At 36.0% G+C, this 21,762-nt stretch overlaps 2 protein-coding genes across 3 annotated transcripts; one reads left to right on the forward strand and one right to left on the reverse strand.

The window, feature by feature from the left end:
- Positions 1-557: 557 nt before the first annotated feature.
- Positions 558-8,253, reverse strand: LOC130731083 (putative GTP diphosphokinase RSH1, chloroplastic). 2 transcript variants are annotated; one of them, XM_057583268.1, is made up of 24 exons: positions 7,951-8,253; positions 7,485-7,669; positions 6,479-6,655; positions 6,299-6,364; positions 6,090-6,182; positions 5,866-5,997; positions 5,636-5,737; positions 5,477-5,554; positions 5,308-5,379; positions 5,005-5,112; positions 4,741-4,838; positions 4,466-4,526; positions 4,323-4,385; positions 4,167-4,223; positions 3,955-4,056; positions 3,656-3,814; positions 3,355-3,486; positions 3,130-3,216; positions 2,963-3,034; positions 2,112-2,198; positions 1,574-2,027; positions 1,210-1,271; positions 1,027-1,095; positions 558-955 (listed from the first exon to the last, which is right to left on the reverse strand). In XM_057583268.1, the coding sequence occupies exons 1-24, from the start codon at positions 7,973-7,975 to the stop codon at positions 851-853; spliced, it is 2,646 nt and encodes an 881-aa protein (XP_057439251.1). In that variant the 5' UTR covers positions 7,976-8,253; the 3' UTR covers positions 558-850. The 2 variants fall into 2 exon arrangements, with proteins under 2 accessions (XP_057439251.1, XP_057439252.1); XM_057583269.1 differs by lacking the exon at positions 7,951-8,253 and having other exon boundaries at positions 7,495-7,635.
- A 6,579-nt stretch (positions 8,254-14,832) lies between these two features.
- Positions 14,833-20,946, forward strand: LOC130731084 (sucrose synthase 2). The gene is made up of 15 exons (XM_057583270.1): positions 14,833-15,039; positions 15,182-15,314; positions 15,750-15,901; positions 16,015-16,207; positions 16,431-16,549; positions 16,666-16,882; positions 17,048-17,143; positions 17,249-17,422; positions 17,615-17,731; positions 18,061-18,227; positions 18,913-19,137; positions 19,542-19,863; positions 20,073-20,317; positions 20,391-20,529; positions 20,712-20,946. Exons 1-15 carry the CDS (start codon positions 14,936-14,938, stop codon positions 20,748-20,750), a joined length of 2,442 nt encoding a protein of 813 aa, XP_057439253.1. The 5' UTR covers positions 14,833-14,935; the 3' UTR covers positions 20,751-20,946.
- The last annotated feature ends 816 nt before the right edge of the window (positions 20,947-21,762 follow it).

Here is a 21,762-nt window from a genome sequence, read left to right on the forward strand (position 1 = left end):
CACTCGAGAGATTGTAAAAGAGGATGCAAACGGCGGTTGGTCGATCTGGCGAACACATCGTGCTTAAGCTCTAAGAGTGTCCTGCAATGACAATCTGATGCCTAAATTAGGAAAGTGAGAATGAGGGATGCATATAGAGATGCTTATCAAAAAAAATATAGAGATACTTAGGAATAAGGATGAGAAGATTTTTTTATTTTATTTTTAAATGAGAGTTAAGATTCCTACGCACAAGTAGATGTGTTTAAAACGCAAGTACTGGATTTCGGTACAGTCAAATAGAGATAGTCTTAAAGATTCCTATGCACAAGTAGAGATGTTTGCATATGAATTGTACAAGTTTTGGAGGAGGAAAAAAAACCATGTAAAATTGTAAATGTAACCCATCCTCATTTTCACATTTTATATCATCCAATCAGTTTGACTCTAATTTCAAATCCAATCTAATCTAATACCATCTTTTAAAATCCAACCAAATAGAATTCATTTTGACTATTTTTTCTTAACTATTTTGATTTTTATTGTTTGATTCGGTTATTGAAAACTCCTACCAAGAATGAGTGTTAATCTGGGCCAAGAAAATTGAAACTTTGTAGGAAGAGATCCTCGCAACTTCCTTCTGTAAATGCTTCCTTTCTGCACAAGTACTTACAATGTATACTATACTCCTTTAACCTATAACTCTTTTCTATATACAATGCCTAGACCTCGGCACAATTGACAGCTGCCGGATTATTGGGTTAGTGAGTTGGAACAAATGTCATGAGAGTCAACTATATATAAACCAAAATTTAGACACATAAATGCCACTGCTGCTGCGGACAAAACTTAGTTTCTGCAACAAAATCAACTAGCATTCGAGTACGCCACGGTCTTCCATCAAGCTTGGCCAGCTGCAACCGGTAGACCATCCCAAAACGCCCAGTATTAAATCTACTTTAGAGCAAGCAATCACCTGAGAAACAAATTATGTGTTACCAAGAGAGCATTCAATGATCAATGCTGAGTGTTAGGCATGATACTTACCAAATTTTCTAAATTTCCTTCTACATGAAATAACATAACAGCCATTCCCCTTCCTCTATCAATCTCAGCCTGCTCATTCAATAAGTCAAGCGTTAACAGATATGCCAAAATAGAACCATACTTGCATAATGTCAAAGATATATTCTTTTAGTACAAATTATGGGACTTGGTTTGCCCACTCACCACACAAGAACATATGGTTATGTCTGCTGTGGCCAATGCTGTAGTGACCTCTGCCATTATGCCTGAAATAATTCTTTACTAGGTCAAAACCAAGATAATCAGATAGCATTGGTTTGGTGTAAGAGAGATAAGTCATCATCAACCAGAGCAGAAAATGCAGTTAATGCAAAGTTCATTGGCCACAAGGTGAAAAACATCCTTTTTATAGCCATGGATGACCAGGAAATGATTAAATATTAACAATGTATCATGTGTTAAGAGTGTATTATTAAGCATAGCATATCCTCTACCAGCAATGTTAATTTTCATCTTGCACATCCTCGCAAAAGCGGATTTGATCAATATTATTAGGAGTAAAGCTTACCTCTGCGGTCTATGCATACTACAAATAACCACTGGACGGAGTGCCCTTCTATATTGTGCCAGGATGTAATTTTCAGGGCCTGCCAACTTTCTATACCTGGCAGCACTTCCTTATATTTTGGCAAGTTAACTTGAATCATCTTGGCAATATGACTTCCCTGCAGAAACATCTCCTCATTGCCCTTAACACTTACATGCTGCACATGCTTATTATGTTTTCCATTGACCTTAGGGGTCCAAACACTTCCATTCGTACTTTGGAGGATAGTCTCACTTCTCTCTGGAGTTGATATTTCCACACCATTCACAAACATTTTCCCCCAAGTATGTTTCGAATCACTAGAACTATTTGACTGTTCTTCTGATTCACTATCCTCTCCAGAATCAGTGACAAAGTCATTGACTGCTTCTGTGGTGATATCAGCAGCAGAACGTGCAGCCTGCTCCCTCAGAAACTGCACAAAAATATAACATGTTTAGTTAGAGCATAACTTTTTCAGCAATAATGTCAATTATGCTCAACATTTATGAAATCCTACCTTCATTATTTTGTGCCTTGCACTACGCGTTTTAGCATGTTGCAACCATTGCTTATGCCTCTGAAAAGCTGATTTACTGGAAAGAGCCTGATAACAAAGTTATGAGTTCTAATGAAGTGAAGGGTATATGCCTATAAGGTAGTTGTGATTGGCAATGTATATATAAATCAGTAACAATTTCCCCAGGTAACAGTTTTAGAAAAGGTATAAACAATTGATCATTGTCATGGAAGAAACATAAAAATTATTATAACTAATAACAGTAGTGAAATTATAGGGATTTAGATAGGAAGCTGAGTAAGAGGAATATAAGGAGATTCTATTCCTTTGATATGGTGCGAAATGGTGTATAACTCAGCAATCTTGTTAAAACACTAGCAATTAGGGTCAAACACTAGCATAATATTACTCGGAGGAGCTTGAAGCCCACTAACATAATAGCACTACAGCTGATACTTATTATTAAACGAATATAGAACAAATTCTAAGATTGCCTCCGCGTTAAGATGAATAGTTGACTCCATAATATATAGGAATATTATAATACAAATATATTATGATAACATGCTAAGATATTCTGAAATACTCTCGAGATATTCTGAGATATTCTAACAAACAAACTTTGTGTAAACATATAAACTTAACACCCAAAACATTTGACAGCACATGCTTAGATCATAAATCTGAAACTTGGAGAACTGCATGTAGTGAATCATACAATTAAATCAACATCACATCACACGCCTTGCAAATTATATTTATGTTTTAATATGTTCAAATAAGCACTTTCCAATTACATCAAATCTATTAATGAAAAGGAAAGCATATGAAGTGAGTCGAACAATACTGACATTATATGTGATTATCTCCACAACTTCAGCATTCGCAAGTACACGTGCAGGAGAAACAAGATTACCGTTGACCTGCATTTACACCAAATGAGCACTACTATTACAATGATACAAATATTTTACTTTATATCCGTCTTTTCTTTTTAGCAAGAAAATGAGGGAAATACCTTAGCAGCCACCATCTTGTTGCCAATTTCAGTGTGTATCATATAAGCATAGTCAATGACCGTAGCACCCTGGGGAAGATTCTTAATCTGCACATAACATGGAGAAATAAAAAAGAGGTATCATGAATCTGCAGAAGTATTCTGATATACAAGCTTCTTAATGATCTTATGAATAAATTGAACAGCAAAAATAATCATACGGTATATGAAATAGTCCAACTGTACCTCTCCCCTGGGTGTGAAAACAAAGACACGACTGCCCAACAGATCTCTTGTAATAGTGTCCACAAATTCCCTAGAACTCATGTTGCCTACAAACTCTTCTTGCCACTCTCTAATCGCATTGAGCCAGCCAATCTGTAGGAAAGGAACATGAAACAAGCATCAAGGTCTTTTTTTCCGGTGCAAAGCCAAGGTTACTACCACAAGGCCTACAGCCTAATGGCATCAAAATTGGGTGATGGGTTTTACTAAGAACTCTTTAAAAGATTATTCTATCAGAATCTTTCAGGGACAGATAGCATACTCTGAGTGCAATGTTGGCATTGTTAAGACACACTGCCTTCCCTCTTGGGCTTTTACCACCAGGCATCGCACTTCCAACCAAGCTGGTGACAAATTCTCTACCACTATAATGAGCAGCAATGCCCCTCTCAGCTATCAAATCCATTTCTTCTGTTCTAATCTGAACAAATAAATAAATCGAAAAGGACACAGAAGAAAATTTTGAGATCAACTTCATTTTGATCAGCTAGGGCTCTATAAAAAATTCATTGAAGAAAATGGAAAGTGCAAATATAAATCTAAAAATAACGAAAAATATACCTGGACTTCAAGCCTAAACATGCTCTCATACAGAAAAGGAATCACAGTGGTTTGAAGACTCTGATAGCCATTAGGTTTAGGGGTTGCAATATAGTCCTTCATCTATGATAAAATAAAACAAATCAAATATTTCTCACCAGTCAATGAAAACTTGGTTCTCTCAAAACTAAAACTTTCTGCTCTCAAGTTAAATAAAAGAATAACATACGTACAGATCTAGGAATAGGGGTCCAGATTCCATGGATCAACCCTAGAACATGATAGCAAATCTGCAGAGAACATAAAGAGAGAAAGCCTTCTAATATACCAACTTAAAAGGGGAGCAAGTGGAAAACAGTCATATATGTCATTATGGACAAAGTGGTTACCTTCTGTGGACTGCATAAAGGCCCAACCCCAATGCATGGTTTTGGTTTAATAATTATACGAAGCTGGTCACAACAAACAAATTTTTTTATCCGAATTCTTTATATAACACATTAAGCATCTCAAGGTATATATCAAAGCAAACCTGTGCAATTTGGTTAATCTCGCTGATCAAACTTTTTGATTTGAGAACAGCTTTATAGATACTGCAAATTATCAGTAATATTTCTCAATATATAGCCAGAAAAATGTGTCTCAAATTACAAAACAAAAGCATGCATTTATGTAGAAGCAATTCAAGGGATAGAGTGAACAACAAGACTGTGACATGCAAAATGTATATAATGCCAAACACATGCAACATGAACAGGTGGATAAACAAAATGGTGGCATTTTGGCACTGAGCTATGTGGCTTATACCTGTATGGCTCTTTACACACAGCACGGACTTCTGTTTTAACTGTCAAAAGTTCTAAGAACTGATCATCTTGGATTTTCTTCACCAATATTTTGTTTGCCTATCAAGAAAGGGAGAAAAAAGAAGTTTGATCAATGGAATGCAATGATACAAAATCACCCTGAAATTTTTTTAATAAATGGATATATAGAAGTGTACAGCATGCAGATATAATCTTATAACTAGCCTATTTAAATAATAATTTGAGATAGGATGACCAGAATTACCTCCAAAAGTTCTTTTTCATGTTCTTTGTATAGGTCTGCAGCTCTCCTCTTCACCTTAGCATAATCTTCGGCATTTGTGTACATAAATGACAGATTTTCTAGTTCTGACTGCGTCATAAAAACAGTATAATTATGAATCAAGATATATGAGAATTTCCCCCCAAGTGGTGAAATATAGATATACTTTAATGAACTTAAATAAGTATTCCTAGCCTGAGTTCTACTTCGGTCAGGTGAACTTGTGTCATTATAGAAACCAAAACAGGAATGCAAGTCCTTAGTGGCTATATAATTACAGTATACCTTTATTTGATACATCCCAAGCAACTTTGCCAAAGGAGCAAACACCTGTAATGTCTCCATCGCGATGCTATTCTGGAAAGTAAAAGGATTTCAAGGCCATCATTGTTTCCTTTCTTTTGGCTGAACAGAAAAGAGTCACCAGTTGGTTATTCAAACCAATGGAACTAACCTGTTTATGTGGAGGCATATGTGATAGAGTGCGCATGTTATGTAACCTGTCTGCTAACTTGACAATAATAACACGAACCTGCAATGAGTAATAACAAATTCGTAAGTTGCATAGAATACGCTGGGAATAGACAAGCAATTTTTATGGAAAAGTGGTCACCTCCTCTGTCATAGCAAGAAACATTTGTCGAAGATCCTCTGCTTTCACATCTTGAACGGAATCATTTTCATTCTTATACTTCAATTTTCCTAGCTTTGACACCTAGTTGGGATTAAGGATTTAATATGCATCCAATTTATGTGGTAAGTTTATGAATATAGAATCAAAGCTCTTGACGATTATAGATATTTCACAAATACATTAAAATATAAAATAAAGAATAGAAGTACCTTTGTCTCTCCTTCCACAATGTGTCGCACAGTAGCGCCAAATTCATCCTCTATCCTCTCAAAAGTAACAACATCAGTATCCTCAACTGTGTCATGAAGTAACCCAGCAACAATCGACTCCCAATCAAGTTCCTAGACAAATGGTTGGATGCATTATCATATTGACTTGTTATACTCACATATGTACAATTTTCCAGAACAGGAAGCATTTTGTCATGACTCACAAGTTCTCCGAGAATTCGTGCAACCTCGACTGGATGAATGATGAAGGGTTCACCACTGCGTCTTTTCTGTCCATCATGAGCTTCAAATGCCAACTGTCACAACAGGGAGTAAAACAGAAACAATACAAAACGTCAATTCCTTCAGTGTTCAAGAGGTGATTTTTCCAAAAAGAGCATCTTAAGATTGCTTCTTGATGTAGTCAGCTTACCATAAAAGCCTTACGGACTAACTCCAGTTCTTTCTGGGACAGGTATGAAATGACAGGTTTAAGATCCTGAGGTAATCAGATAATAGATAGTATAACTAATGTTAGCAAAGAAGACTCCCTTGTTTGTAGGACTATTATCATCAATAGACATGCCAGGTTCAGTAAAATTCAGGACTGTACCTCCCATAAACTTTCAGGGGAAAACTCAATGGAAGTATCCGAAAAGGCTGACGAACAACATATCTGCCATCTCTTAGGAGCAGCTCTGGACAATATAGCTGTAGAGAATCCTTCAAGAAGTATGATATCAAGTGCTTCATCAGGATATGAATCTACTATACTAAAGGCTTCGCATGCCTGCCAATTTGCAAGATTAATTGGTAACCTAATTAGTAATAAAGATAAGATCTAAATAACAACACTTACCAGTATTAGAATATCAGTTTTAACTTTTTTGACCTAAAGATCTAAACATGCGCCTTGAAACGCTACTTATGGATAGTTCAATACACCCTATTAAATGCTTCTAGTTACTTAAAAGTTATTAAATATCGTATTTTCAAGGTGACAAGTACATTTATTTTCATCAATTTTTTTCTATTTCCATTTCCTTAGCCAGCATACTAAGGAGAATCGTTAAAATTTTCCTTGAGTTAATATGAGCAGTAGCACAATAAGGGTTATCTATTCTCTGCACAACATGAACCTTCTACTCCAAAGAAGAGAAGGAAGTGATCAAGGGTAAGTTTATTCAAAGTTCAGAAGAATAAAGTTTAGTAAACTTCAGTTTAGCAGTTTGAGAGAGTGAATTCAGGTTTCAAAATGATATTGCAAAAGTAGTTTAAAAAACGGTTTTTGTTTAATTTGTAAACTAAAATTACTTTTGATGTGTAAATATAAATATTGTCTTGAGGATGCCACACTTGGAATGAATTCTTCTTCACAAGTAAGTTGAGTCACCTATAATGTAGTACTTTTCTATTCAACAAGAAAACTACACAAACACTATATTCATGTAAAATAAAACTGATTTTAACACTCAGTCTCAAACCATAAAACAGGCTCCAAGTAACTACTAATTACTCCCACCCCAAATTTCAGTATCCCTGACATGAATCAAAACTGAGAGGCACTCACATGACATGATTGGAAATGCGTAAACGCCAAGGAAACAGCGATAACTTACAAAATTATACCGGTTCCTTCTTCCATTGTTGAGCCCAATGGAAGAGTGATGGGGATGAGCCGTGGTGGCAAGAAACCCAGTAAGGAACCTGGGAGCTTTCCAGGCGCACGGTAGAAGACTACAGTCATGTCTTCCATTTCCATCCCCTCTCCATAGATTGCACACGTTCACGCATTCCAGAGAAACTGCAACAAAACTTCACTCAAAAACCACATTTTGCAAAATTCCCAGTACTATTTAACAACCAATGACCCAGATGAAAAAAGAACAAAAATTCAAGATGCCCAATTGGATAAAAAGAATCTTTGTATAACGATGAAGCAAGAATTAAGCGAAATTACACATAATTGAGCATGCAGAGTTGAGTGTGTGATTAACATTTGTCTGAGCAACACAACAAAACGCACATGCACGCACATAGGGAATAATTGAAGATGAGGGTTTTGATGAGGGTTTTTGGTAGTACCTGACATGGAGCGTGCAGATGCCATTTCGAGAGAAATGGAGGAATCTCATTGAATCTTGAATCCCATGAGCTTCTGTGTGTGGAATGATGATGGATGGGGGAAGTGAGGTTTGGGAATTGGGAATTGGATTGGGAGTGAGAGTGAGAGAGAGTGGTTTGAGTGTGTTGATGATGATGATGATGATGATGATGATGAAGAAGATGAGAGAAAGAAACAAAGAGAAAGAGAGGAGAGACAGATAACAAACACAGGTAGCTGCTGCTGCAGAGGAGATATCCTGTTTCGCTGAGGCCACACAAATACCGTTTCATCAAAAGATATTTTCCCTTTCTCATATATATACTTATAATAATATTTGTTTATGGCAATAACTATAACAAAATTTGTACTAAAAAATAGTGTAAAAAGTTTTATAAGTTTTACACTTTGAATTCAATTACATTTCTCTTAATAACATCTCATGTTAAAGTTGTGTGGATATAAAAACTCTAATGCCGATTAAATTAGTATCATTATGATATGAATGCTCTCGACTAGTCAAAATTGCATTCAAAAGATTGGGTAATATCACTGAGTAAAACAAAAATTACACTTCGACATTTTTATTTAAAATATTTTTAAATTCAAATTTAACTTAAAGTGTACAATTCTTTACCATGCAGTTTTTTATCTCAAAATAAAATGTTAATATTCTAAGTTTGTCTAGTTCAAGTTTATTAGGTTTGACAAAGATTGTCCATCATTAAATGTTAGTCAAGATAACGTTTTTAATTTATTCACGTGTTTAAAGCGAACTGTAATTAATGTAACCAAAAGATAATGAGTATTTTAGTTTTTTTTTTGAACTAGAGTATTTTAGTATGGTATTCATTGAAAATATGAAAATACTAAGTTTTTAATGTTCGAAAGATATGGATTTAGTATAATTTACGCAGCCAAATAATAATGACTAGTATTTTACAATGGTTTTCATTTAAAATGTGAATAAAAGTTTTTATAGGGTTGAAATCAAGTCTTTCGAGGTAGCTCTATCTTGGTTGTGCAACCTCGCCAGAATGCTTCTCCGGTGTGGAAGGGCATTTTGAAGGCTCGAGTTCGGTTTTGTGAAGGTTATAAATTCATATTGGGTATGGGGACCTCTTCGGTTTGGTACCAAGGTTGGTCCGGTTTAGGTAAGATTGGAGAGCAACTCCCTTTTGTGCATATATCATACACTAATTTGTGTTTGGGTGATTTGATATCTAACCAGCAGTGGAATATGGCTCGGTCGCTCACGCTAATTCCGCCAGCGGTGGTGGAGCGGTTCTCTCAGGTGGAACCTCGTCTGGAACTTAGGGGAAGGGATGGTTGGACTTGGCAGATGTCTAATTCAAGGGTGTATACGGTGCGAGATGGCTACAACTAGCTTCAGGGGAATCATTTGTTACCGGCGGTGGTGCATTCGTGGTCTTGGGTATGGAAACTCAAAGTGCCTGAGAAAGTGCGTCTTTTTGTGTGGGTGTGCATGCATGAAGCTTTGCTAGTTAACTCAAACCTTTATCGTTGTCATTTGGCGGAGTCCGAGGCTTGCTCGAGGTGCTCGGAGGTTCGTGAAGAATGTATGCATGGGCTCTATGACTGCCCTCATTCCCGTGAGCTCTAGGGAAGAATAGGCGGCTGGTACTGGCAACACTTTTAGGACTACAATTTTTAGAATTGGGTCCGTTTTCATGCTCGCAGTGGTCATGTTGTTCGATTCCTAACAGGGCTTTGGGGAGGGTGGAAATGGAGATGTAACATGGTGCTCGACAGTCAGCCTTGGTCGATTGATAGTGCTTGGCAGAAGATGAAATTTGATCATGATGACTTCATCTTATTTCTGCAACCGGATGCTCTTCATGATGATCAAGCTCTGCAAACTGCAAGGTGGAGACCTCCATCGGAAGAGACGTTAAAGATGGACGTTGATGGTGGCTATCTGCCTGAGGTTGACATCATGGGGGGTGGTGGTGGTTTGTTACGGGACCATGCTGGTAGTTGGGTAGCTGGTTTCATGAGCAAGATGTGTGTTGTGAGTCCTTTTCTTGCAGAGACCATGGCGTTGCGTGATGGCCTGGTTCTGGCCTGGGAGTGAGGTGTGAGTAGCCTTGATTGTACCACTGATAATCAAGAGTTAGTCAATACTCTGATGGCTCATGAGCAAGTTCTTGATCATATTCATGGTAGCATCTTGAGGGAAGTCATTGGTCTGTTGCAGAAGCATTAGCAAGTGAATCTGTTTTGGTGTGGGCGTGATGGTAACATGGCAACTGATTGGTTAGCTCGAAAGGGTTCTTTGCTTTCGGTAACTGGAGTCCAAGTGGTGAATGTTCCTCACCCAGATTTAGAGGTTCTTTTAGTTAGGGACACCCTAAGGGTGGGCTAGTTTTGTTCTCTTTTTTATCAATTTTCCGATGTATAATTTTTTTTCTAGATTTCTTAAAAAAATTGGTACAAGAAGGAAAGAGAAAAATACTACTACACCTTAAGACATGGATAACATAAAAATGCCAAGAACAAGTAAGGCAAACCTATATGCGAAACATGAAACAACTGTAATTGTTGATCACATGACGACCCATTTTGGTAAGAAAGTCAACATGAGCATTTCTTTCACGAAAAAAGTATACACGAGTTGAACCGCACAAGATTTCTTATAAAGCGCAACAATATTCCACTCAAGATGCACTCAAGATGCCAACATACAAATGAAAATGTCATGCAGGAAAATAAAATGAAATGTAGTGCCAGAGCAGAATCTATGTATATCATGGCCAAATAGTAACTGATATCCCAACATAATTGCAGACCATGCAAGATACCAAGATGTTATGCTTGGAGGATAGCATAAATCCCAATAGAAGCAAAGAACTCAATGATCCAATTACCACAAATCAGGTCTTAACAAGCCCCCAAAACCACTGAGAATAGGATTCCCAAGAGAACTTCCATCAACATTGAGAGTTACCTATCTACTTGGAAGTTGTTTCCGGGACACCGGCCCAGGTCTCATGAGTAACCTGCAGAGAAGCACTAGACCCACACCACAACTCCACAAGGATCAGCTCATGGCTCATTTTCAATCACAAACCCACAACATTGATGCCAAATGAAATAGGGCATCGCCAACACAAGCACGACACATGCATGAGGAAGAGTTTGCAGGAACTCTGCAAAGGATATAGCAGGAACAATTAGAACGGAAGTGCGATTCCAAATAGTACGACAATCATTAAACTAATCTCATAATGAGTATTCATTTAACTAAACTCATTTTCTATAGGAAAATGATTATTCAAAATCTAATCTCATTTTCATTCCTTAAGCTATTATTAATAGGTTTACATTACAACAACTAAGTCATAATTGCATCACAAGAGTTAAGCACTTGTACATTTATTTATGACAAATATTCTACTTAAATGTTTGATACCTGGCCTTCGATACGAGGTACGAGATATGCTAGATATAATCCGAATCGAAATGCAAGTTACATGTAATAAAAGGGATCTAACAACATTCATCAGGTTTGGCGGAAAAGAAATGTACTTCACATTAATTCCCGTTTGGTCACGTTAATCATTTCTCATTTTGACAAATTCCAACCTCTAATTAATGTACATGCTTTCCGAATTTCATTCTAAGGAAAGTATCTTATAGACTTTATGAAGCCTAATAGGCTCTACTTCAATTAAAATTTTGAAATAGTTGGCTTTTTTCTTTTAAGAAAAGTTTTTTTCATCTATGAATTATGTGAACATCTCTCTCGAATGATCTTGTGATAAAGACTAAACTCCCACCAACTAAATAAAGCACACAACAATATAATACCAATTCAATCACCCGCCAAATTTTAGATATAAAAGAACAAAACCAAAGGAATACTACCCCAAAGGAATACTACCCCAACCAAGACAATTTCAGATTTGATCTACAGAGCATTTTCTTCCAACATCATCTAAAATCCACTACCAAAATCATCACGACACACATCACCCAAAGCTAAGAGAAAGGCCAGCCCAATAACAAATGAACAAAGCTAACAAGTGAGTTTCAAGCATTGGGTTTTGGCCCGTTTCTAAGATAAAAGGGTTCCAAGTATACAATATTGTTCTCCGAATCTCCGATCCATTTCTTTAAGAATTTTTTATAAAATATTTTTATTTACATTTTTTCAGATAAAAAAATAATTAAAAGGTACTGTAGTTTATATAAGTGTGTATTGACTATTAAGTTTCAATTTGGTTATGCAGCTAAAGTGTTTGTAGTAGAACTTTTTCAATTTCAGGTTCCAAGTTTGGATGCATGAGAAGCATTTTATTTAAGTTTTTTAATAATACAAGTGTTTGTGCTGTTGTGCATCTATTTTATTATTTATAAAACAATAAAGGGTATGAAAATAATTTAATCATAAAACTCCTCCCTCTCATGAAATAAACAAAAGAGTTATTTTCTCCATCTCTCTCATCCTCTCCCCTTAATCATATAACATAATAGGTATTAAAATCTCTTTTTTCTAATCCTCTCTTTTATCCGTTGAACCAAAACACCCTAAATATAAATAATATCCAAATAAAAGTTGTCTAGATCACTCAAGATTTATTCTATGTAAAATAATCTTAACTTATGTAGCTTAATAATATGGATAATTATTTGTTGACACCTCAAAAATGAGGTAGAATGAGGTGGAGGAGGAGAGAGATAGGAAGAAATGAAAAAAGTAAGAGAGAATAAGTATAAGATGTGATAAATGATAAGAGGAGAGAGATAGAGATAAAAGTAGGTAGAAATGAAGTATATAAAAAAGAGGTGTGTATATATCATTGTTGTAATAATATTTTGACTATGCCACATAAAATTATAGTAATTTTACTTGTTAAGAAATCTCGTATTAATTGGAGATGTGACTAATTAAGATAACTCTTATATATTGAAAGATGATCCTTAACTCTTGAACTGATTTTTAAATTGAGTTAGGTGTCTCAAATTCTAATATAGTATTGGCGTTGAGTCAATCATATAAAACCCATTAAGCTCGATCAATGAGAGGTGTGACTTCTGAGTGAGGTGTGCTGAACCTCAAAATTCTAATATGCCGAATATTCCTTTTCCAGATCGATCCGTACAGGGGTAGATCAATGTTTTCTCAGTTTCTGGTGGCAACTTCAATTTTATTTTATTTTGCTTATCTTTTTCTTAACTGATTTTGTCATTCTGTCACCTTTAAGTCTGATAGTATAATTTTTATAATTAAATTTTTAAATGTATGTGGACTTGTCAATTTCCTAAATACATGTTGACTGTAATAGAACTCAAAAACGACTTGACATGCATCTAAACAAGGGTGGCACACAGGATATCCAAGTTGATCGATAGAACCACGGTCGACATATACCAAAGCAAATGGATAAGATCGTAGAGCATATTACCATAAACAAAGCGCATCAGTGCACGTAACAGTTGTTGGGTTCAATAGGAACAGATCCACTTGTACACCTTTGGAGCAATTACCCCTACAAAAATTACAATGTTGGCTTAATTACAATTTTGGTCCCTGACGTTTACCAATGCCACGATTTTGGTTCCCCACTTAATTTAATTACATGAATGGTCTCCGACGTTGTAGGTCGTGTGCAACGTTAGTCTTACCGTTTATTTCTTAATGGAGGAGGCTTACGTGGACGTCTAGTTGGAGAGAAAAAGGAGATCTGAGGAGAGAGGGAAGCACATGAGTATCACGTGAACTCACGTGAACCTTATATGAACTCATTATACCCAAATCTGAAACCCTAGGGATCTAAATCGCGTTACCTTCTTCGTTCCAGAGAGGTCAGGGGTTTGGGTATAATGGGTTCAGATAAGGGTCACGTGATACTCACGTGCTTCCCTCTCTCCTCATACCTCATTTCTCTTTCCAACTGGACGTCCACGTAAACCTCCTCCATTAAGAAATAAACGGTAGGACTAACGTTGCACACGACCTACAACGTCGGGGACCATCCATGTAATTAAATTAGGTGGGGGACCAAAATCATGACATTAGTAAATGTCGGGGACCAAAGTTGCAATTAAGCCTACAATGTTTTATTAGTATGCATGTATGGTTTGCATTACAACCATGTATGATTTGCACTATATAATAAAGTGTCATCCAAATTCCAACGAGATAATTAATGAAATTCAAGTCAGGGATGGCATCTATGTCACTATGTGCTATAAAGATCTCTTTACCAGATATTTATATTTTTGGGCTCACTATACTTCTAGTCCCTAACTTTAGAGATTCATCTAAATTAGTCCCTGATTTTTTTTCATAGCTTTTAGTGCCAGTTTTTTATTTGAAATAATGACGTATAACATCATCATAATTATGTGACATATTTTTCTCAATTATTAACCCACATGATAATCTTAGTAAGATAAAGGTTTTCTGCTCACCTACATTTCAAAATCTCAAAATTCATTCTTTATTTCTCTCTCAACAAACAATGAAGAGTGCGATTTTAATGGTTGAACGCCAACACAACGTCCAACGCCCAACACATGCGTTATAACTAACGACGAAGCCAGGAATTTGAGGCTAAATGGCAAAGATTAAAGTGTGAAGGTCAAATAAAAGGACATACATACAATTATACAAAGATTATATAATAGGCTATTTTTCATCTCACTTCAATCTTTTTTTTTGCTATTTTTAAATTCACTTGTTTTCATTCTGGAAAAGAAATAGTGGATTTATTATCCGTAATGGATATGAAGATTATCAAGTCGTTTTCTACCAATACGGACAATACAGAATAGTGTAATGAAAGGTCGCCACGTACACCATTTTTCTTCTGACTATATAAACTCAGCTTCTGTCATCTACACAACACGTAGCACTTTTCTACATAGTGTCTGGCAATTCTGCAGCTGAGAAGAGAAGAAGAAGAACAACACAATTAACATACATAGTGATCGATCGCCATGTCTACGCAAAAACCTAAGCTTGGTCGGATTCCAAGTATCAGAGACCGAGTGGAAGACACTCTCTCCGCTCACCGTAACGAACTAGTTTCTCTCCTCTCCAGGTTCTCCTTCTTCTTCTTCTTCAACATCATCAAACCCTGTTTTTAGTTAATTACTAATATTGCTCTTGATCAGTATCCTATTTAATTTTCAGTTTCAGTAACTGCTTGTATTCATAGATTTTGTTCGTTATTTTGTTTCAAGGTATGTGGCTCAAGGAAAAGGGATTTTGCAACCCCATAGTTTGATTGATGAGCTCGAAGACGTCCTCGGCCAGGATCAATCAGCTCTGGATCTTAGGAATGGTCCCTTTGGTGATATTATCAAGTCTGCACAGGTCAGTTTCCCTCTATAATATTGGTCTTGATCAAATCATTATTGAAAAAGGTTAACTAAAACACTTTCACTAACTTTCTCAAAATTGTTAAGTGTTCCTGTTTATTTCTCAACACACTTGCATAATGGTCTCAAAAATCAGTACCAGAGGCTAAACACAGTGAAATAAATTAAAAGAACAATTTTGACTTCATGTGACTTTTTTTTTTATGTATGAATTTATTTAATTTTTTCTTAGTGTCACTTTACTTATGCTGTCATCCAAGCCTTGCTAATGCTACATAGTTAGAAGGGGAAGAATATCACTCAGTGTTTTTGTTGGTAGTTACTATTAGTTAATGAGTGAAACTGTCATATTGGGGAAAGTTACTTGAGCATCACTTTGGAAGATTTTAAGATATTGTATGAAACATGTGTTGCATGATCTCTGTGGCAGGAAGCCATAGTTTTGCCTCCTTTTGTCGCAATAGCGGTTCGTCCAAGACCTGGAGTCTGGGAATATGTCCGTGTTAATGTCTTTGAACTCAGTGTGGAACAATTGAGCGTTGCTGAGTATCTCAGCTTCAAAGAAGAACTTGTAGATGGAAAGTAAGAGTTTACTACTTAGCTTGTACTAATTATCTCAGATTCAAAAAATTAGATGGGAAGTACTATAGCTTTGACTGATGAAATGAATGTTTTTGTTTTATGCTGTGCATCAGGGTTAATGATAATTTTGTATTGGAGCTTGATTTTGAGCCATTTAATGCAACATTTCCTCGCCCAACCCGCTCCTCATCCATTGGCAATGGTGTCCAATTTCTCAACCGCCACCTTTCTTCGAGTATGTTCCATAACAAAGATTCCTTGGAGCCTTTGCTTGATTTCCTCCGAGCTCATAAATATAAAGGCCATGTAAGTGCTATGTCTGTCATGCACCTTTTACTTCTAATAAGGTGACCATGCTTGATTACAACAGCTATAGTTTCAAAAATGCAACTAGACCCTGTATTTCTCTGCCCCTCCCTCTCTATACATGCATCTTAAACTCAGTAGCCAATGCCATAAATGTAACTTAGTTTTGACACAATGAGTCTATAGATAGTGAATTTTTCTCTCCCTGATTGTCATGTTACAGGCACTGATGCTAAATGATAGAATAAAAACCATCTCTAAACTTCAGTCTGCTTTGGCTAAAGCCGAGGATCATCTTTCTAAGCTCGCACCTGATTCTCTCTATTCTGAGTTTGAATATATGTAAGCTTATGTTTCATAATAGTTTTCATGTGTTCACTTCTCAGCATGAATGATGTGAGAAACTAGTCATAGATTTATGTCTAAATTTCTTTCCTTTGATTCTTTTCTAAATGTAGATTACAAGGAATGGGTTTTGAGAGAGGCTGGGGTGATACTGCTGAACGCGTGTTAGAGATGATGCATCTGCTATTAGATATTCTTCATGCTCCTGATCCGTCTACACTCGAGACTTTTCTTGGGAGAGTGCCTATGGTGTTCAATGTTGTCATATTATCTCCACATGGCTACTTTGGGCAAGCCAATGTCCTGGGTTTGCCTGACACTGGTGGACAGGTATTCTTATCTTTCATATGTCATAAGAGCAATTGAGCTGGAGTTGTATACATTTAGTGTCACCTCTTATTAGTACTCACTTCCCTTGGTTGTTTCCTCCATCCTTTCATCTTGTATCGTATGAATTATATGAATGTCATCTTAAGTGAAAGGTTTTATTTGCAGGTTGTTTATATACTAGATCAAGTGCGTGCTCTTGAGAATGAAATGCTCCTTCGAATCAAGAAACAGGGACTTGATTTCACTCCTAGAATTCTAATTGTAAGTGTGACTTCTTTGTTCAGGTTCTTCATATTTGACAAGGTTGTTTGATAGTTAATCATGTTTTCAGTTCCGACGAAATTAAAACTTTCTGCTATTTTGAAGGTTACAAGGTTAATACCTGAATCAATGGGGACAACATGCAATCAGCGGCTAGAAAGAGTCAGTGGTACTGACTACACTCATATTCTGCGTGTGCCGTTCAGATCAGATAATGGAACTCTGCATAAATGGATCTCAAGGTTTGATGTATGGCCTTATCTAGAGACTTATTCAGAGGTAAATCCCCATCGACGTGTATAGCTAGAATCAATTGCTTGATTGTGAACAATTATCAGGAATTTAACAATTATCAGGAATTTAATGGTTTCATAGCTTAGTTTAGGCATGGTGAAGAATTCTAATATTGCCCAGCTCATACTGCATGTGCTAGCATTTCCACTTGATATTGATGGTTATGTATCTCAACAGGATGTTGCCAGTGAAATTACTGCTGAGTTACAAGGTTATCCTGATTTTATCATTGGAAACTACAGTGATGGGAACCTTGTTGCATCTTTATTGGCTTATAAAATGGGAGTTACACAGGTTCTTATTTCTCTTCTTTGTCATCTTTATTTTAGAAAAAAAATAGAGGTTTAATATGGACCAATATACTGTATGTATTTTCATATTTAGACACACACACACATACATACATATATGGAACATACATAGGATAGCGTCCCCATTTTTTCTTTGGTTCACCTGTTTTATTTGAAACATTGATTCGTTCTCAATCTGAAATAATAAAAAAATGTTATTCTTCCTATTGGAATTTGGTCATGCCGGGTATGAAAAATTACTGTACAAACAATGTGAAAGCTCATGTTTTCTTCTGCTGATAATGTAACTCAAACCAGTCTTCATATGTGTAGTGCACAATTGCGCATGCACTGGAGAAGACAAAATATCCAGATTCAGATATATATTGGAAGAAATTTGAGGACAAATACCATTTTGCATGTCAGTTCACTGCTGATCTGATAGCCATGAACAATGCTGATTTTATCATCACCAGTACATACCAAGAGATTGCAGGAACGTGAGTACTTCTTTCATGATATATGTTGTACTTCATGAGTTGTGATAAGTCACTTGTGATTCTGCTCTACAACCTTCTCCCCTTCAGCTGGCTTGTTAATATTACCAATTATATGACTTTGTTCTTTCATTGCTTGTATAAGTACATGATTATTTGTTTTGGAGATAAAATTAATACAAATTTGTGCATGTTTTTAAACAAATATATGCTCCACATATCACATTCCCATGCTTATTTTAAATTTGATTTGCTTGTTTCTCGTGGAACGTTGTGTAACCATTTTAAATTGCATCTTTAAGCATCATATTTAATAATGAATTTTCCAAAAAACTTATATGCTGTGTCTGGTGTTACATGGCTTTTTGGCTCAAGATTCTTAAATTATGAATGGTGTCTGTATTCGCTTGGCTTGTGAAAGCTCACTCAGTTATAATAGGCTAAAGATACCTAGTCATTTCTATTGCTTCGGAGATCCTTCTCTCAGGCATATGACCTAGTTATTAATTTGCTAGGATTCATCTTTAGGCTTCTCACATATCCATCCCTTGTGCTAAGTTACATTTCTTTCCAAAGTTTTTTCCTTTGTAATCTGTATGTATATATATATATATATATACACATGTTAGGTTTTCAGTCAAACTAATTGTACTAATTTCATTTTTTATTAACTTATGTTATCTTTCAGGAAAAATACTGTTGGGCAGTATGAGAGCCACTCGTCTTTTACTCTTCCTGGACTCTATAGGGTTGTTCATGGAATTAATGTTTTTGATCCCAAGTTCAATATTGTCTCTCCTGGAGCAGATATGTCAATATATTTCCCCTACTCTGAGAAGCAGAAGAGACTTACAGCCCTGCACAGTTCAATTGAAAAGCTATTATATGATTCTGAGCAGACTGATGATTGCATGTGAGTCTAGTTTAGTTGCAGAAAATTTTAATTTTGGTTATTTACTACTAAAACATTCAGTATATCCATGAGTAATTGTTCTTCTAATTAATTTGGTAATTCTACTTCAGTACCCATGATCTAGAGGATCAACACAATGTAAGTTGATGTAGTTGTTATGCACTATGCAAAATCTTATAAGCATGGTTCATTAGCTTGCGATTACCAGTCGTCACTTGTCATTTAGTGCCAATGCCTTGTCTTAACCCCACCCAGACATTCACATACTTATTTCTCATAAGGGATAGAATATCTAACTAGAGCTGTTTGCAAGAACTGCTGAGAAACATGTCATTTGCCAGACTTGAATGTGTGACTATGACTGTGTTAACGAGATTATCTTTATAATTGTCCTTGTTTGGCAGTGGTTCACTGAAAGACCGGTCGAAGCCCATCATATTCTCCATCGCAAGGCTAGATAGAGTTAAAAACATAACTGGTTTGGTAGAAAGCTATGCGAAGAACAACAAATTGAGGGAACTGGTCAATCTTGTCATCGTAGCTGGTTATATTGATGTGAAAAAGTCCAGGGACAGAGAAGAAATTGCAGAAATTGAGAAGATGCATGAACTCATGAAAAACTATAATTTAAATGGTGATTTTCGGTGGATTGTCTCCCAAACTAATAGAGCACGTAACGGGGAGCTGTATCGCTACATAGCTGATACAAAAGGTGCTTTTGTTCAGGTATTATACTAATTCCTATTTACTATTTGGTTGATCACTCTGGAGTCATTTACAGTGTATGTTTAGAATTTTTATTTACAATTGATTCTAAAGGTAAAATCAATTCTAGGGAGAAGCTTCTGCAAACAGCTTCGAGTCGATTACAGAATTGATTGTGTGGAAAACTAAGTTAATGAAAACATGCTAATAATGAATCTTTCTTGCTGCAGCCTGCTTTCTATGAAGCTTTTGGACTTACAGTTGTGGAGGCCATGACTAGTGGGCTTCCCACATTTGCTACCCTCCATGGTGGTCCTGCTGAGATCATCGAGCATGGTGTATCAGGATTCCATATTGATCCTTATCACCCTGACCAAGCTTCAAACCTATTGGTTGAATTCTTCCAACGATGCAAGGAGGATCCAAGCCATTGGAATAAAATATCTGATGGCGGTCTTCAAAGAATTTATGAAAGGTAATTAATTTTTTTAAAGAAGTAAGTGTGTTTATATAGTGAATCTAAATGGTTCCATGCAAACATTAAACAGGTATACATGGAAGATATATTCTGAAAGGCTTATGACTTTGGCGGGAGTTTATGGCTTCTGGAAACATGTTTCCAAATTAGAGAGGCGTGAAACTCGACGATATCTTGAGATGTTCTATATCCTTAAGTTTCGTGATTTGGTGAGTGATATTTTTTAAGTTCTCGTTAGTTTCAAAAAATGGCTGGAATGCTATGGTGCAGGATTATGCACTTTATCATCTTTATGCTCATATGTTCCTTTTATATTTATATATAACATCAATTGTAATAGGGACAAATGGAAATTCTTACTGGTATTGATTTCAATGGCTTATTTTTCCAGGCAAATTCTGTTCCACTTGCAAAGGATGATGCAAGTTAACCAGCTGGTGTCTCTGGCCATGTATTTTCACCAAGGAATAACAGCAGACAATAAAGAGTAGTTTTCTTTGTGTATAAAAGTCTGCTTGTGTTGTAAAATATTGTTCTGCCGAACTAGAGGAGCTTCATGGAAGCTTATGCAGTTATGTATATGTTTAATGTGATTGTGTTAGATATGCAGGGCAGTAGTTGTTTAATGTCTTGTTTTCGTTCAAGTTTTGGGCCAATATTTATCATATAGGGGTACGGTTAAGAATAAACCATGCTGAATAAAAAAGGATAAATCTGGTACTGTAAAGCTTTTGTGAAGTCCAGGTAGGGGTCTAATACCTGCAGTTTTACCTTGCAGTCTTCCAAGAGAATTTTACAACTTGAACATGTTACCCTAAGTCAGTTGAGGTTGAGAGCAGCTTTACTAGTGCATTGAGGCTCGATCTTGTAACTAATTTATTTATAAAAAAAAACTTGAGCAAGTGAGTTTTTCAACTCCACGTGAAGTGGTCTAGTGATCTGTATCGTGGCCGGCGCTGTATGTAATGTGCAGTTAAGCTCATCAGTCCCAGACTACCCGTGGTGGGTGAAGGCACCGCATGCTAAAGTTTGTTATTTAAAAAAGGGTAATGATATATACACACTACACTTCATTTTCACCTATTTTTATTTCTATCTCTCTCCTCTTATCATTTATCACATCTTATATTTTCTCACTCTTATTTTTTCTTTTCTTCCTATCTCTCTCTTCTTCCACCTCATTTCACCTTATTTTTAGGTGTGAATAAATAAGTATTGTTTAAAAAATGCTGGGTAGCTATTTAATTAGGTGTAGATTTAATGCAGAAGATGTAATGGGAAAAGAATAGATAAATATAAAGAAAAAAATGAAATGTGCATATATCAATATTGATACACCTATGTTAATCATAATCTTACTTTTAAAAAAATCATAATCTTAGTGATAAATATTTTAATCAAATGAAATACACACATCCTCTGTGGTAACGTAGCTCAGTAGC

Source organism: Lotus japonicus, chromosome 1 (assembly GCF_012489685.1).
Source record: "Lotus japonicus ecotype B-129 chromosome 1, LjGifu_v1.2".
In the NCBI taxonomy this organism is placed as follows: domain Eukaryota; kingdom Viridiplantae; phylum Streptophyta; class Magnoliopsida; order Fabales; family Fabaceae; genus Lotus; species Lotus japonicus.